Genomic DNA, 17,793 nt, shown 5'->3' on the forward strand with positions numbered 1-17,793 from the left:
AGAACTGTTTGGCAGTGAAAGGGAACAGAAGAAGGCAGAATTCAGAAAGTGTTCCCAAAATACTAGAAAGAAGCAAATTTTTTTGGTTTTTAAGCAAGAGAAGCCAGGCTGGGAGAGCTGGGGGCATTCACCTGGAGAAGAGAAGGCTCCAGGGAGAACTCAGAGCCCCCAAAAGGGGCTCCAGGAGAGCTGGACAGGGACTTGGGACAAGAGATGGAGGGACAGGACATGCTTTAAGCTGCCAGAAGGCAGAATTAGATGAATATTGGGAAGAAATTCTTCCCTGGGAGGGAGGTGAGGCTCTGGCACAGGGTGCCCAGAGAAGCTGTGGCTGCCCCATCCCTGGCAGTGTCCAAAGCCAGCTTGGACAGGGCTTGGAGCAACCTGGGATAGTGGGAGGTGTCCCTGCCCATGGCAGGGGTGGGACTGGGTAATCTTCAAGGTCCCTTCCAACCCAAAGCATTCCATTATTCTATGTCACGTGAGGGAGAAGAGCACCAGAAACATCTGTTTGTGCCAGAAACACACCAAAGTGGCTGCTTCCTTTAAGCAACATATTTTCCTTAAGGCTAGCAGAGAATAAATGGGTAGCAGAAAGATTCAACAACAAAATTCAGCAGCTTCACCATTTCCTAATCATTATCTTTAAAAATTAATAGCCAAGCCACAAAAAAAAAAAAAAAAAGCAGAATGAGTTGAAAATCTTATAGTGGCTTTTTTTTTTTTTTTTGCAAGAAAGGATTAAAGAAGTTGTCAAATGAAAAACCAAAGGCAATAAGACACCCAACAGAAATGACAAAAATAAGAGGGAAAACAACCACTGTACTGGGAATTTGGCAAAAAGAGAACTTGTGATGATTGCAGAGGAAGGGATAGATGTAGGATACATTAACACAGGGATACAGGTAGGATACTTGTAATACACACATGGATACATGTGACAGACATGTGGGACATTTGCAATATTTTCATCTACACCCACCTTGCTCCTTAAGTCTACCTATCCCCATTTCAAGGCATTTCCTGAACACAGGTGCTGTATTTGGATAAATTCAGTTCTAAATGCCAATTCTCACGCTTCAGTTGCAAAGTTGAAGGAAGGCAGAAACTATGCCCTGTCTTTTGTACAGCCATGCATTTGTAAAAGACTCTTAAGATACATTTCAAGTGTTTTTCAGCAATTTGCAGGGGACAAGGCTGTGACTGGGAAGACAATGATATGCTGAGAAAAAAAAACAATATAATCTTCTACTTGAAAGAATAATAAACAAAAGTATTCAAGGGTGATGACTGAAAGTACTGGTGCATGCATTTTTCTTCCATATACGATTGCTGTTCTCTATGGCTGAAGGAAGCATCCGAACTGCTTTTACTTTTCATCATTTGCATGTTTTGGAGAAAAGGGGGTTGTTACAAAGCCAAGTTTGGCACTCTCAGCCTGCAGCACAGTTCAAACACCTGCACACAAACCCACACCTTCATGCAAACATACCTTTAACAGTTTTGACAAAAACTTGTTTCTCTTTACTGGGGTCTTTTTCTTCTATTAGAATTCCATGGAAAATGCGCCCAAACGTGCCTGGGAACAGAACAACCAATGAGTAAAGTAAAGAAACACTGATAACATTTGGAGTATCTTAAGCAAACAGTACATTTCTGAGAAAGTGAGGAATGCCTGCAGTTAAAGTGTCTCCAAACCCAATAAAGTCACCAAGAGAGAACCCAACACCAGCACAAGGGGGATTCACAACTACAGGCAGCAAATGCTGAAGTTTTACATAAGTAAGGGGAAAAGCATGAGAGTGAACTAGTGATAGCACTCAGTGGAATTAAATATCAATATGATGATGGTTTATTTGTGGCACTTCAGTCAACTCCCTGCACTAAGAACTCCAGGTCCCTTTTCTCACCCATCCAGTCTGGAATTCTAAGCCAAGGCATTCCTCACAAGGACCAAGTGTTTCTGAAAACATTCACAAGGAAACAGCAATTCTGGCCAGCCAGCACACATGGAACACTTTGAAACAGCCAGCATCACATTATTCACAAGCTTCACCTCAGCTGGAAGGTGCTGGGGTTGTTTGGGGGTCATTCAGACTCTCCAGCATTTTTCCATTCACAAGATGTTACTGATGCTACTGCAGGAAGAGGAGCTACTCTGAGGAGCTGGGCTGGGAACAACTGGTAAAACACAGAGAATTTAATGGGCTTTTACTGCTCAGCTTGGCAACACTTTCCTGCACCAAGGTGTGCATCATCTCCACAGAGTCTACTCCAGCATAACAGCCCCTTCCCAAGGATTCCTCCTGCCTGACTAAGTTGAAAGATCTTTGACAGTATGAAATACAGGTCTTATTTGTTTCTAAATACCTTAAACAGGGGCAGTACAACACTTCTGTCACCTACCCTGAGGCTGGCAAGGAAACCCTGCATGACAGGGGTTTTCAAACTGCAGTCTCAGTAAGCAGCAGCTGAACTCAGGAGTCACTCAGGCACACAACACCATTAATTACCTAACAGCAACTAAATTCCTCCTGTCTTGGTTCTTGAAGACTTTGAAAAAGTGCCTAAACATATATTTCCAAAATGTAAAAGCTACAGAAGCTATGTGAAATTTATAATGAATCTGTGGCCAAGATCTGTAAAAAAGTTCCATGCATGTATTTACTTTGTCCCCTTCTTCCCCTCTGAAACTCTTTTGTTCTTCAATGGCAGAGACTCAGCACCACTATGATCCGAACTAAAATTGGTCAGGTCTTCTCTGACATGTGGATGTGGCACTTGGGGACAGGGGTGAAATTGGCAGTGCTGGGGGAGTGCTTGGACTTGATGACCTCAGAGGGCTTTTCTAACCCTAATGACTCTGTGATTAACTTTTGAAGGCTCTGACTCAAAGTAACAGCTGGAGGCTAAGAAACGAGATCCCAGGATGAACTGGGTCCAAACTGCATTCAGCAGCTCCTTATGCCTCATCTGGCAGAGCAGGGCAGCTCTGCCACCAAACATCTGCAGCGTGGCTGGGGCACTGAGTCACTTCTAGTCAAGGGTGACTCCCAACATCCCAGCTCCAGGCAGCCCAGAGCAACACAAAGCACATCCCACATGCCAAGGAAGGTTTTTGCAGAGCCCACACTGGGAGTGAGCACAGAGCTGCCACCCCAGGGGTTCAGAGGCACACACTGAACAAGAATGGGAACATCCTCCACTGCTGCTCAGACTAACACAAAGCATTCTGCCTCCAAAGGATGATTAACTCCAATCTCCAACCTTTGGGAAGTTGATTTCTCAGGAAACAGAGACTTGAAATTGCAGCAGTAAAGGTGAATGACAAAGAAAATTAAATATTTAAGCCTATTTTTCAAATTCAGTTTCAACAAGAATCAATTCACGTTGTGCATGAGCACTTTCAAAGTGCACAGGAAACAAGGAGTGAACAATTCAGGAACTGGATGATCCTTGTGGGTTCTTCCAACTCAGGATATTCCAGGAAAACAATAATGTAGTATCTGAATCTTTTATATCAGGGCTGTAAATGATGCATCTACCAATTAGATTTTCCAAAGCAAAGTTATCAAACTGAGACATCAAATTAGGACAACTGAAGTTCTTCTGGGCTTTGGGTTGGTTTTGCTTTGATTTTTATGTTGTTAAGAGCAGTTCCTGTTGTGTTGTTAAGAGAGTTCCTGTAGGAACTCCCAGAAGTGAGTTACCTTGTGCCCTGAGTGATTCCCTTTCTCCTCAGGCACCCATCATTTCAGGGAGCAGGTTATTAAGACAGACAAGCTCAATGAATTACTGAGCACACCTGGTCACTCCCCCAGCCTAATTAACTCTGGAAGCTTTCCCCACCTGCACACCCCAAATGCAAACATAACTCATCATTCCTCCCATCCACCAAAGCAACAAAGATCAGAAACATCATCCATGAATGATTTCTGTAAATAAATATCCATATATTTGTATTTATGTATCTACAGCACGTGGTAGGAATGAAGTGTCTGAGAGCTGTAAATACCTTCTTGGAGCACATCTTTGAGGGTGATCCTCTCCCTGGAGATGGCTATGTCCTTCACTTTAGCTTTGGCCTCCATGAGAGTGACACTTTTCAGATCATTCTTCTCTATCCGTAATGTGGGATAACCTGAGGAGCCAGCAGAGCCAAACAATCCAACATAAATACCCTTGGAATGAGAACAGGCATAGGGCTTCACCTCTGACCACCTATGGCTCCACACACCAGGGAGCAGCACCACCTTAAATATATGCTATATTAATTTTAAAAATATTTAAGTATTTAGCAAGAAAAAACACAAGAATAATCATCTGCAGGGAAAGAAATTACACAGGAATTCTCTGTAGTGTCATGCAAACAACTTTGATTATTAACTCCTGTACTGAAAGTGATCAACACTGCACTGCCCTCAGGAGGAGGAAATAGATTGTTGGAGAACTCAGAGCTGGAAAATGCCTTACCCCAGCAGAACATTAACAAACTACCAGTGCCCTCTTCTGGCACTTCCAGCCATCTGGATACTCCAGTAGACTCAGAAAACCCGGAATATTTTTGTACATGTGTATGAATTATTAGAGAAATCTTGAGAATTATTCTGATAATAGTTTCTTCAAAATTTAAATGTTACCAAATTAATGCAACTGTGAAATGTTTTTTTCACACATCAAACCTTTTCTCTTCCTCTCCTAATTTTCACCATTTCCAGTGCTACTTGGGGTGTCCCAAAGCAGGTAAGAGACATTGTGAAACAAGGGCTGTCCCCAGCAAACAGGTGTCACTTGGGCACAGTGGCCACCACACTGGGCAGGGTGGGGAGGGTTGAGCCATCACCCTGGGCTTGGTCACCTGCCCTTGGTCAGAGGATTCTGGGGGCCAGCATTCCAGCAACTGGAACTCAACCAAATTAACCTGAGTCACTTGGAAAGCCAAAACAAAAAATCTGAGGTCGACAGGATGTCAGCAGCTCAAACTGAGCTGGGATAAGACATGGAGGGGCTGGAGCATGTCCAGGGAAGGGATCAGAGATGGGGAAGGAAATGGAGCACCAGGAGAGGCTGAGGGAGCTGGAAAGGGGCTCAGCCTGGAGAAAAGGAGGCTCGGGGGGACCTTGTGGCTCTGCACAGCTCCTGACAGGAGGGGACAGCTGGGGGTGGTCAGGTTCTGCTCCCAGGGAACAGGGACAGGATGAGAGGGAATGGCCTCAAGTTGCACCAGGGGAGGTTTAGAGTGGGCATGAGGAAAAATTCCACTTCCCAAAGCATTGTCCAACCCTGGCACAGCTGCCCAGAGGTGGAGACCCCACCCCTGGAGGGAGCTAAAAGCTGTGTGGCTCTTGGGGACATGGGGGGCCTTGGCAGTGCTGGAAAAACAACTGAACTTGGTGATCTGGAAGAGCTTTTCCAACCTAAATGATTCTGTGATTCTAAGAGACAGAAAATAAAAATGCTGGGGAGGGACTCAGGTGACAAGAGGGAAACAAGCTCTAGGATAATTTGCAGGGTAAGGTCTCTTCCAAACTCTGTGAAAATTAACTTTTTTAACATTTCATATATTAAATTTTTACAAGCCTGTTTCTAAATGAATGCTTATACCAAATACATTTTAATGGCAGCTCTTTGCAAGGGAAAGATGAACTCAGATGACAAATAAGTTTGGGGTTTTTTTTAGGGAGATACTGTACAATTTAGAAGTGAGCCAAATCTCTCCCAGAGGTGCAGTTCAACCTCAGGTAACACCTGCTTCCACACATGGGGAGGAAAAAAGGAGAACACAGGAGGGCTGAGATGACTTTACTGCTGTACTCCCTCATTGTGGGACAGTCACTATCACCAAGTGCCATCAGAGAACAATGGGAGAGACTTTGGGTCTTATTAGTTGGTTTAAGAAAAAACCATGTGTGTCCCTTTGCTGGCCACCTTCCCTCCAGCTGGAACAGTCCCTTCACTGGAGCAGGGCTGGATGGGATAGCCCTCCCTCCAGCAGACAATCATTTGAGGAGTAAAAATTCCACAGGTAACAAATACATTCATTAACAACAGAATTAACTCAGAATACAGCTGAGAGCACTTGGTCTGTTCAACATGGAGGAGACTGAAAGACCTGGTCTGCAGCTGGGACAGCTCTGAGCTCTTCTCTCTGTGACCAGGGACAGGAGGACCCCAGGGAATGGCTGGAGCTGTGTCAGAGGGTTTAGGTTGGAGATCAGGGAAAGGTTCTTCCCCCAGAGGGTGCTGGGCACTGCCCAGGCTCCCCAGGGAATGGGCACAGCCCCAGGGCTGCCAGAGCTCCAGGAGCCTTTGGACAACACTCTCAGGGATGCACAGGGTGACATTATTGGGGTGTCTGTGCAGGGCCAGGTTGGACTAGATCATCCACCCCTGTGGGTCCCTTCCAGCTGGGATATTCTGTGATTCTGTGGTATCAGGACAGTATCTAAACTGCTGCCACTCTTCCTTTCCTCTCACTGCTCTCTTCAGCTATTTTATATAATTTCAAGCAAAGCTGTAAGCAACAGGAGATGACAGGAATAACACAACCATCAGGATTCATGCACATGGCATCACCTGCTTTAGGAACTGATCCCAGGGCTGGGTGGACACATCCTGCTCTCTCTCCTCTGCTTGGCCTGCATGAGGCAGGCTCTTCCCAGTGTTAAAACAGATACCTCACAGCTACTGGTGAAGTCTGGCTGACTGCTCTGAGTGCAGGGAGAACAACCCAAGGCACAAACACAGCCTCATGCTCACATGACCACTCACATCCCCCCAAACTCACTCCTGACTATGGCATGGCTGGATAAAACACACACTGTGTGAATTCAAGAAGCAAAGTGACAGAACTAGAGAATTATTCACATTCTTCTCCTGCATTTGCCACCAAAGCAGCATGGCAGGAGGCTCTGTGCTTAGATTAACACTTACTGGTTACTGGTGTGGCATTGTTGGGTGTGTCAGCCCGTAGGTACTGCGTCGTCTGTGTGGAGGGCTGCGACAGCCCCTGCGAGCTGCTGCTGTCACTGATGCTGTGGGGAAACAAAAATGCACATCAACATCACTGCTTGCCACTCCAACACATTGCAAATTAACCTGTTGAGGTCAAAACCAGGAGAGTTTCCAGGCAAGACTTCAAGAACTCTGCTCTTTTAAAGTCGCTCACACATGAGAATGTATTTCAGGCGACTCAAAAATCTTGGCACTAAGCATGAACAGCTTCCTCCTATTTGCTTCCCAGAACTTGCTCTATCTTCTGGTACTTCTCCCCACTTTGGAATAATCAAAGTGACAAAACATTCCTTGCCAGAACCACCCTGTCATACCAAGAACAACTATTACATCCCAGGAAAGATTTGCACACATTTCTCTCATGGCACTGGTGTCCCACTCCGACAAGGGCTCTATTTCACAGCCTGCCCTACTTTGTCACTCCCCTCCCTAAGGGTACCTCTTACTCCTTCCAGCACCACCTAAAATGTGCTTTTTGAGATGCTTTCTTTGAGCAGAAGGACCCAGGGGCCCACAGAGTACTTATGAAACAGGTAAACCACAGCCTAAACCACAGCAGGCTCACTTCTGTCTTATTTTCGTAGTCAAAACCCTAAAAAGACAGCTGTTGCAGCTGTAATAGACCAAAACTCCTGTTAGCAGGTCAGATGGCAGGGCCAGAAGCTTTTTTGTAGTTCTTCCCCTCCAAACACACACAAACATCTCCCACTTTGATCCAGCTTCAAGTGGGTTTTCCACTGCTGACTGTATTGGGAGGACAAAGAGGAAACTGGTTTGGGATACAACCTCTGCTTTGCCAAATAATCAACATTTAAGGTTTCTTGAGCTGCTGCTGAGCACTGGCCAAGCAGGGCCAGCCACCCCTGTAGGACTGTCAGGCATGGCTGGTGATGCCCTTCAGGCCCACTGCTACCTTTGAAGCCAGGCTTCCTTTAAAAACCAGAAATCCAAGTCCACTCTTCCCCATTATAGCACAGCCATGGATGAACCCACTGAATTTTTAGTTTGGAACAGAATCTACTGGAATCTCACAATACAAACTTACTCATTTATAGCTGGCCTCAATCTCTCCCTGGAACTTTTTTTTTTTACAGTTATTCCCACTTCCAGGTGCAGGGTTCCAGCACAGCATTTAGCACGAGCCTAAAAACCACTGATGCTGGTCCAGCTCCTCCCCTTTAACTTCCTTCAGAGTTTTTGAATGAATATTCTTTGGTGCTGGCAACTTATTACTGCTTATTTGAAGTGTTCCCACTATTGCACCCCCGAGCTGCCTCAGTATGATCCACTCTGCAGCTCCCCAGGAAGGAGAGTCTTGGCATGGCCACCACATCAAACACCAAGGCACAACTTGCATTTCCTTTTCTTGCTCTGGCTGGAAACTCCTTTTGTAACCTGATCACCCACTAGCCCTGCGGATTCCTTTGGCTGGAGGCAAGTGTGAGGAAGGAATTATTCTTTTAATGCCTGCTGCAAGATTGAAAAACTGCCTTTTGGGTTGGCTTCATTCTGGTTTTTAGGTTTAACTCACTTCCTGAGCTTCCTCACTTGCATATTCTGTCAGCTATTTGAGCGATGCCTTCTTGCTTTAATGACTCCCATTATTCTGCTGTTAAGCCATGCCAGCTTTCCTTGGCACTTTTCCAGTGCCTTTGCTCTGAGGTTTGCAGATTTGCTGTGGACTTCCAATACAATGTTCCTAAATAATCCATGTGCAGCCTGTAAACTCGGCTTGAGCTTCCAGTTAACAACCCTGCTCAGTTTTATTTAGTTCTGGGGGTTGAAATTAAGAGCACCAGTGGGTTTTTCCAGGCTCTGTTGCTCCTGGGAGGTCGTTAACCCTAATGACATTGTCATATTCCATTTAGGAACCTTTCACAGAAACAGTCTGAGATTATTATTCACAATCAAATTAGAAATTCTTGCTTCAAAACAAGCCCCTCACCTCCTGAGTTTCAGGCACATTTTGCTTCTGTTACACCTTTGCTCTGGCACTCCCTGAGTACGTCCAGGCCAGGCATCTTCAGGCTCAAAAAATAAATCATCACATGGTGCTTGAAGAGCTAAACCCCAGGAGCTGCACAAACTTCATAAAATCTCACAATGGTCTGGTTTGGAAGAGACCTCAACGATCATCTCATTCCAAACTCTTTCCACAGACAGGGAAAGTGCCCTGAATTTATCAGAATTTATACAGTGATTCAGAGCAAATTATTAACACCTGCAAACCACAAAGGACCAACATTAGATGGATTTTTAGCTTTATCTCCACAGAAAGTCAGTTGTTTTTTTAGGATTTTGACCTTGTATCTCCACAGAAATCCAGTGCAATGGAGTAGAGGGGAGGACATCTGATCACATTGCTGGGCTGGACACCTCAACACCTCACTATCCCACACTATTAATGGAATGTTCTTCCTTTCTGAATTAAAGCAAGCTGCACATCCTTTAACACCTTCAGCTGATTAAAACCCCTCCCTCAGACAAGCAGGCACAAAGGAATTGAGGAAAGCTGACAAATTCATTTGGTTACAATTCAGAAACCACAACTGCTCAATGCAGCGGCAGTGCCAAAGCCACATGGGCTGGGGACACCAGGGGAGGGAAGGGCAGGGAGGAAACTGAAAGAAACAGATGAATGGATAAGGAGGAGGATGAAAAGATAAAGCTACTCCATGAGGCTGCAGGCAGCACAGAAGCACTTCAAGACATCCTTTAGTTCAAGATATCCTTTCACAGGGGTGACCACCCACAGGCTGTTTTCCAAAGGATCCAGTTTCACACTGCCTGCTCCTGAACAGTTGCATCTGATGCAGGCTGTTCACACAGCCTCAGTCCACCTGCTTTTCCAGCCTCCCTTCTCCTTGGTGTTTAATCCCCACTCCAATGCCCTTGGACTCATGTTACAACTCCATTTTCCATGCATGTGCTACATTTTTTCCTGATTGGAAATATATTTGAGAGAGCCCAACACTGCCAGTTTTATAACCAGGCAGTTGTAAAGCTCAGAGACTGTACCCTAAGGCTGAACTGAACACTGGAAAATCAATCAAAGTAGGGAAAACTGAAATTCAGTCTCCTGCAGGTGTCAGTAAAACCCAAATGTTTTCATCCAATCGTGTAAAAGCATGGAATGGTTTGGGTGGGAAGGGACCTTAAAGCCCATCCAGTTCCACCCCTGCCACAGGCAGGGACACCTTCCACTATCCCAGGTTGCTCCAAGCCCTGTCCAACCTGGCCTTGGGCACTTCCAGGGATCCAGGGGCAGCCACAGCTGCTCTGGGCACCCTGTGCCAGGGCCTCCCCACCCTCACAGGGAAGAATTCCTTCCCAATATCCCTAATATTGGGATATTTCCTAATATCCCCAGTATTGGGATTTTCACCTATTTCTTCCTAATATCCCTATTTTACCTAAGGTAAAATAAAGGTAAAAACTCTCTGGCAGTGGAAAACCATTCCCCCTTCTCTTGGCATTCCAAGCCCTTATGCAGGAGCTCCTTTAGGCACTGAAAGGGGCTCTAAGGTCTCCCTGGAACCTTCTCTTCTCTGGTATGAACACCCCCAGCTCTCCCAGCCTGCCTTCCCAGTGAGCCCAGGTCAATTTTTCCTGACAATCACTGCAGATCTTATTCTGTCTGAATCTTCCCACTCCACACAAATATTCTGGCAACACCTGAACAACCCTTCCACTTAATAAACAGCAGAGCACCTGCAACTTGCAACTGCTGCCTTTCTGCAGCACAGCTCTCACCACAGCCCCACACAGGCAGCATCTGCTACAGCTTGGCACTGAGAGCACAAATTGCAAACCACCACAGAGTGCTCATTTTGAGACTGAACTCCCACTAATCTGAGCAAATATGTCCCAAAACCACCCTGGGAAAGCTTGAACACATACCTGTCATCCAACTCTATCCTTTTCATGCTATGGAGGTGCAAGACAGCCAGGATGATTGCCACCAGGAATATCACAGCACAGCACACACCCACACTGATATAGAACACCCGGGTCGAAGTGGTGGGAGCTGCGTTTACAGGATCAACTGCAACAGATGTGGAAAAGTTACTGAACCCCTCTCAAAAAAGGAGAAAAACCAACAAAAAGCCCCAAAGAAACAACATTTGTTTGTTATGGTAACACAAGCAGAGGGGCTGGGGGCAAGGAGAGGCAGCAGCCTCAGTGATCCCAAATGTTCTGTAAGGTATCCTGGAGAACAACTACCCTGGAAGAGACAGTGGGAGGTAAAGAGAGCACTGCACACTCTTTCCCACTGCTTTCCAACAGGATTTTGGAAAAAACACTCCCATTTTGGGTATTATGGAGCCACAGTCAGCCAATGATATTTCCAGCTAGAACAGGAGGAGGAAACTACCTCATTCTATTCCTTCAATAGTGATAAATTGAAACAGCAAACCAGACAGGTCCCAAGGTCAAGAAAATAGATCAGAGCCATGTACAGAAACCAGAGCCCCTAAGATGTGATACAAAAGTTGTTACAAGACTTGGAATAGGGTTTTTTCCTCTTCACCAGTTAAAACAATTAATTACCAGAAACCCACTGCAATACTGGGTATGGTACACACTACCTGGGGATTGTTTTCATAGGGAAAGCTGTGGAATCAAAGCACATAAAAAGTTTTTCAGTTTTTAAGCCCCAAGTTGTACATTCAGGATTACTTACAGATAGCCTTGCTGCTGTTTTTATCAGCTGTTGGAGATTTGACTTCTGGTTCAAGCTCTAAAGAGATGAGAGAAAACCATGAAGTTTGGAGCATATTTATTATTGCAGCCCTTCACATTGTCTCAGGTATGGAAAAACAGATCTGTTTTTCCAAAGGGAAGAGCTGATTCAAGGACTACACCAATCCCTACATTTCCATTTAAACACCTAACCAGGTAGAATTAAAATCACACTGAAACACATGCTCAGGCAAAACCTGAACCCACTGAATCCTTGTAAAACCCTACAGCTTGTCCAAGGTCCAAAGCAGCAGAAAGAAGAGGTACAGAGAATGTGTTTGCTGAGGCACTAAACAAAGACCTCACAGAATCAGTTCCTACAGCAGAGAAAATCATTGCTGGGATGTTCAGTGAAGACTGCCCTGATCTTCTGGAGGAAACCCTGGCTCCAGTCTAATGTGGCTCACCCTAGGAAGGGGTCAGAGATGCAACCATAAGCACTGTGCCTTCTCAGCTGATGCCAGTCAGGAGTCAAAGAGTTAAAACAGAAGGATGGAAAAGGTGATGTCCATTTAAATACTCATAAATATGCAAGTGAAGGCAGGAGGACAACAGCTCATGTGTGGTAGCAGTCCTTTAGAAAGTGGGTAAATCTTCATTGAGCCTACTCTGTGTCTGGGTACCAAGAGGGGCAGTGCAAACCTGGGCAATGCAGGAGATGCCTCCAGATGAACCCTCCCAGAGGATCTGCAGGCAGCTGAGGGAACCCCATGGATTTCTGAAGCTGCACAGGCACAGTCCCACTTGCACACCCCCCTTCCTGCTCTCAGTTGTGTCCAACACAGCACAGCCCCTTCCCACTCCTTGTTGAGCCAGTGCAGCTTAGGAAAAAGTAATCAAAGGGAAATAAAAATCAAAGAGTTTTTCTTTTTTTATCCCTTTTTTGAACTTGAGGAGGAGCTATCAGGAATGCCCTGAGCAAAACCACTAGCAAGTTCCTGCATATTCCTAACTTATGCATTAAATTCAATCAGAAAGCCCCATATGCTCTACACCCATCAATACACACCAAAGAAAGATTTTTTTGTTTTTAGGAAGCTGCAGAAGTCTCTGTAAGGAGCACTTCTGATGGTTCAGGCAGTGGCTCTGTCTCATCCCCAGTGTGGTGCTTCTGGAAAGCTCCATCACACATCCTCAGCTCAGTAAGCTGTGAATGGCTCAGCAGGGCTGACTTCCCCCACTTGGAGTATTTGAAAAAATACCCAGGAAAACATGAAATAAAGGTAAAAACATCAACATTATCAGCCAGACCTCCATTTTACTAGAAGGAGAAACACACTTTGAATTAAGAATGGTCTTCCTGAAGAAAGGAACATGAGTATCCCAACGTTATGTGCTACAAGGCATGGTTGACTCTTCCATCCACACCTTCCCCAAGCTCATCCTTTGGTATTTATACTCAAGAAAAGTGATAAACCCCTCTTTGGAAAGACAGCTACTGTCCTCAAAGGCTCCAGGTAAGCTGAAGAGGCAGAAAGAGCATGCAAAGAGAGAGGTGGCCATCCCCAAATATTGCCTAGGAGTGGAATACCACAGTATGAAAATACTAGAAAATCCTAGGAAAATTCTAGAAAGCAACAACAGTAAACAGGAACAATCCAAGAATAAATTATGCTTGCAAATTCCCAAGTGGTAACACAGAAGAGTCAATTAAGGATTTCCAAAATCTGGATTATTTCCCAAGATCATTTTGTACTTCACATCTAACAGACTAACACCTCCTACATTCACTACACAGCTAATTTTATCACAACTGATAAACTAAGTAGATTTTCTTGGTAATTTTTAAAACAATTTGAATTCTCAGAATGTGGCAGCTTTGAGGGAACTGATTTCTTCTTTCCAAACAGAGAGAAAATATTTTTTGTTACATATCCATTAAAAGGTCAGTCAGTGCAGTGGAACTCTTGGGGAAAGTTGGTTAAAGCAGAACTTGATGAATGAACAAAAGTCCTCATTCCTCTCTGAAAGGCAGGATTTTACCTGGTTTCTTCCAATCCTCCCCAAAATTCACTGTTTTATTCCTGTCCTGGATCATACACCATCCCACTCCCTTTTCCTATCATACTTAAACAGTAAAAACTTTAAAATATCTGAAACTTAATCTCTTACTCTTGTAGCACATTTTCCTTCGTTTGAAATTTAAAACTGTGATGTTTTTGGAGGAATTTATTGTTAAGTTGAGCTGCATCAGTATTGTGACGTCAGAGTCGAGTCTGCCGGTGCAGGAGAGTTCAACACGGAACACTGTGAACACAAAACAGGGGTTACAGGGGAGTGGGGCACTCTCAGACTCTCAGATGACATTTAAATAAGGGCCTTTTGAGATTATGTTTATGAAGCACATTACAAACATCATAAATTATCACTTTATAAAGAACTCTCAACTAAGAAATGCTATTTCAGTCTTCACGCCTCATCACTTCAGCTATTAGAGCATTGAAGGACATGGATTTTAAATTAATTGTTGTCAGTTTTATTAAGTGTTCACAGATCACTAAAACTGCATTTGTGGCTAAATGACCATTATTCATCCATCAGCTGGATGGGGGTGGGGAGTTTACCTGAAAGGGTGCGAGGAACTTCTCCTTGTAGAGAAATGTTGGCCTGGGGCAGAGCCATAGCCATGGGATCATGGACCTGAAACCCCAGTTTATACTCAACCTGTAACAACAGATGGGAGAGAGAAAACACATCAAAAATCTGTTCTGGAGTATAAAGAAATGCAACACCCCTCTTCATAATTCTTCTTGAAAATAAAAACCCATACATTTTTTTCAAGGAGTGCTGGTGATTTTAGGCATCCATATTCCAAGTTTCTTATGTGACATTTTAGTATCAAGACTTTTGTGACAGTTCAAATGAAGAAAGCCAAAACAGAAGCTACTCTTGAAATCATTCCTTAAAATCTGGGGTAGAATTCAGAGTGCTTGTATTAAAAAAAATACTCCACAAATTTCACTCAATTATACTTTTAAACTTGTTCAAAAGTCAGTTTGTTAAAGCTGCTAGAATTCAAAAAATTCCCCCTCCCACAGTCAGTTTAACAAACAAAACTGCTTAGAAATAGTTTATTCAACTATAGTCAAGATTTTGTTTCCACTTAAGAAGCTGACTCTGAAAAAAAAAGTACAGGACCTACTCTAAGTCATAAGCTCCTCTTGGAAATTCATCCTACCCCTCCACTCTCAGCTGAATTAATTTGTTTGACTTTGTGCCAATAGTTAGTTTTTCCCCTTTTCTAAAAACATAATATGGTTCATTTCTGTTATCAATTTATTTTTTAATCAAGATGCCAAGGGAAGAGACACAACCCTGTTTCTGAGCTCCTCCAAGTTGCACTACACCAGGCCAGAGAGGAGGATGCTGAAGGATGGAACCCCAGGAATGGGAAGCTCCAAAATTCCTCCTCAGAATTCCCAGCCAGGCCCAAGGAAACACAGGGCAGGGCCAGCAATGCAGGGAGCCTGGGCTGAAGCTGTGACAAGGGAACTCCTCTCAAATGACAAAGTGACTGAACTGCCACTGTGCATGTGGAATATGGCATCAGAGCTGGCTGGCACTCAACCCAACTCCACTGCAGGCCAAAAGTCACTCCTCTTAACAAGTTACACCTCAAAGGGAAGAACAATGGCAGGAGGAAGCTTCAGGACCTGCACTGGTGGACTTGTTTAATACTACTGCTCCTGCTGCAGCCTTTCCTACTTAAGGGCAGAAGAAGAACCATCACTCAGGTTTAAAAGAACAGAATGAACATCTGGCAGAGACTAAACAAATCATTTCATATATGAAAATAAATTGTTAAGTAACTGGAAATGTTTCAGAATGTAAGAGCATACGCAATCTCTCTGACAGCTGCTGCTGCATGCTCCAGGCACAGTGATTAAGTGACATAAAAAGCCTTTCCATTTAATCAGGGCTCAGTAACAACACACTGGATGCTGCTTTTATAGACTCTCCTTGTCTCCAAGCATATGTTTCTAGAAATCTCTACAACAATTGCTCTACATATGATTTCCAGAGGCTTCAGTTCATGGCTGCCCTCCTGTGTGTCCAGTGCACCAAGGGAAGAGATTCCACAGACAGTGGCTTGTATGCATACATGGACCTTGCCAGGAGCAAGAAGTATAAAATACTTTGAAATAAGTGTTTCAACTCTCTAAAATAAGAAGCAGCTTGGACGTATGCCATCTTAACTTATTGCCTGCAGTCATATAAATAAGTATTTTGCACCTTGCATATGTTAATTTTTTCAAAGAAAAAAGCCAATAAATGATAGCAGTGAGTATTCACCAAGCAGAAGAGCTCATGTCTCCAGTACCCAGAGCAGAAGTCATGCCTGCTCACCTTGGATTTGGCATGCCAGGTGAAGTGGAGATTGTTGGTCTCGCTGGGTATCAGGAGATTGAAGGACAAGGCATAGTGATTAACCACATCATTCCTCACATAAGACAACTCTGCATCCAGACCTGTAAGAAGAAAGAGAAGAGTAAGACAAGGAAGAACAGGACCAAACACATTGGAACAAGCAACTTTCAGGACCAGCAGCTCCACTTATATCTGCATGTTTAAGCAAACACTTCCTCCAGCCCATAAATTCCAAGGCAGGTTTGGAGACCAAGGCTCACAGCCAGCAGCTCTCACAGAGTGCTCCAAAACCTTATAGAGCAATCACTTCAGAGAGGTGCCACAGCCTAAGGAACAGGTAAAAGCTGGAATGTAATGGAAGGAAACACAATTTTTCACACAAACATCCAGGAGAGTCATTACAGGCTCTCCTGAACATCCCCTGTTCTGCTTCTGGGAATCACAGCTCGTTTTATTGACAACTGTGCTCACTCAAACCAAACAGTTCTGGATTATCAGTTGGTTAATCACAGGTAATTCCTTCTGGAATAGCTCATTTCTTGAGCCTGAGACACCTAGGCAGTATGGAATTAGCTCAAGGAAATTAGATTACAGAACCACAGAATGGTTTGGATTTAAAACCCCTGCCACAGTTTAATCACAGGTACTGGGGGTGGTGAGGGGAAGAACCCCAAAGACTGGATGCACGAAAGGAATCAAGATAATGGAGTAATCCCAGGGAGAAATGATCTCACATGAGATGTTGAGCAGAAAAAGATGCAGGTGCTGCTCTAAGTGTTTAATGTAAACAGCCTGAGACAGTTCTTGTACACACAGTCCCTATTTCCACTTAAAAATAAATGGGAAATGCAAAAACGTATCCACCACCAAAAGAGGGAGGAGGGGGAAGCCCACACAGCCCCAGAAACAAAATAGAATTTTGAAAACGCATAAAAGCAACAGCAAACTTCAAAAATCCCAGCCTGGATCATTCTTACATGTCTACATGTTTACACATGAAACCCAACTCAGAGTAGGCAAACACAGGAGTGTGGAGAAGAGCTCACAACTATCAGACACTTGGCATTAGATCCAACCAAGATGGGAAGGTTTAAAGGTAGAATTTTCATTCAAATGAACGCCATTAAGTACAAATAATTTTTAAAATTAGGGAAACAATGTGAAACAATGCAATTGGAACAAGGAAGCTGCCTCTGGAATAAGGAAAAGCTTCTCTTGTTGACAAATGGTCCCAGCAACCAGAGGTTCACAGAAACAATTCAAAAATTTCAGGATGATAATCCTTGATTTAATAGAAAATTTGCAGAGAATCTGGTCATTGTAATCAAACAGGTACACAGCAATAAAATTGCCTATTGCAAAAACCCAGTTTCCTAAGAATAATATAAAATGCAATCCTAACTGAAGCTGCCAGAAATATCTTGATGTGCAATATCATCCAAAGGTGTACAAAACCAAGTTACCCAACAGAAAATCAAACCTCTAAGCTTTAATAGTGGTACAACACTGAGTAGTTCCATTTTATAGGACACCAATGTTTTGTGCCTGTACTAACAGAAAAAGCTCCACACTAATAGGAGACACTAATTATATGAATTTCACAAGCAAAATGTTAGAGCTTCATGAGCATCAATGCTGTGTTGTATTCAAAATATTATGCTTCAAGAC

At 43.9% G+C, this 17,793-nt stretch overlaps 1 protein-coding gene across 2 annotated transcripts in view; it reads right to left on the minus strand.

Annotated features, from left to right (window-relative positions):
- RYK (receptor like tyrosine kinase) overlaps window positions 1–17,793 on the minus strand; it is a 54,513-nt gene that overhangs the window by 20,918 nt on the left and 15,802 nt on the right. The window contains exons 2-9 of one of the 2 annotated variants that reach the window (XM_077183740.1): window positions 16,105–16,226; window positions 14,322–14,421; window positions 13,870–14,004; window positions 11,699–11,755; window positions 10,915–11,059; window positions 6,933–7,034; window positions 4,016–4,149; window positions 1,493–1,579 (exon numbers count right to left, since the gene is read on the minus strand). In XM_077183740.1, the coding sequence (XP_077039855.1) occupies window positions 1,493–1,579; window positions 4,016–4,149; window positions 6,933–7,034; window positions 10,915–11,059; window positions 11,699–11,755; window positions 13,870–14,004; window positions 14,322–14,421; window positions 16,105–16,226 (882 nt within the window). The remainder of the gene's footprint in view (window positions 1–1,492; window positions 1,580–4,015; window positions 4,150–6,932; window positions 7,035–10,914; window positions 11,060–11,698; window positions 11,756–13,869; window positions 14,005–14,321; window positions 14,422–16,104; window positions 16,227–17,793) is intronic. The other variant, XM_054639272.2, reaches the window with a different exon arrangement.

This window comes from Agelaius phoeniceus, chromosome 10, assembly GCF_051311805.1.
Source record: "Agelaius phoeniceus isolate bAgePho1 chromosome 10, bAgePho1.hap1, whole genome shotgun sequence".
Classification (NCBI taxonomy): Eukaryota; Metazoa; Chordata; class Aves; order Passeriformes; family Icteridae; genus Agelaius; species Agelaius phoeniceus.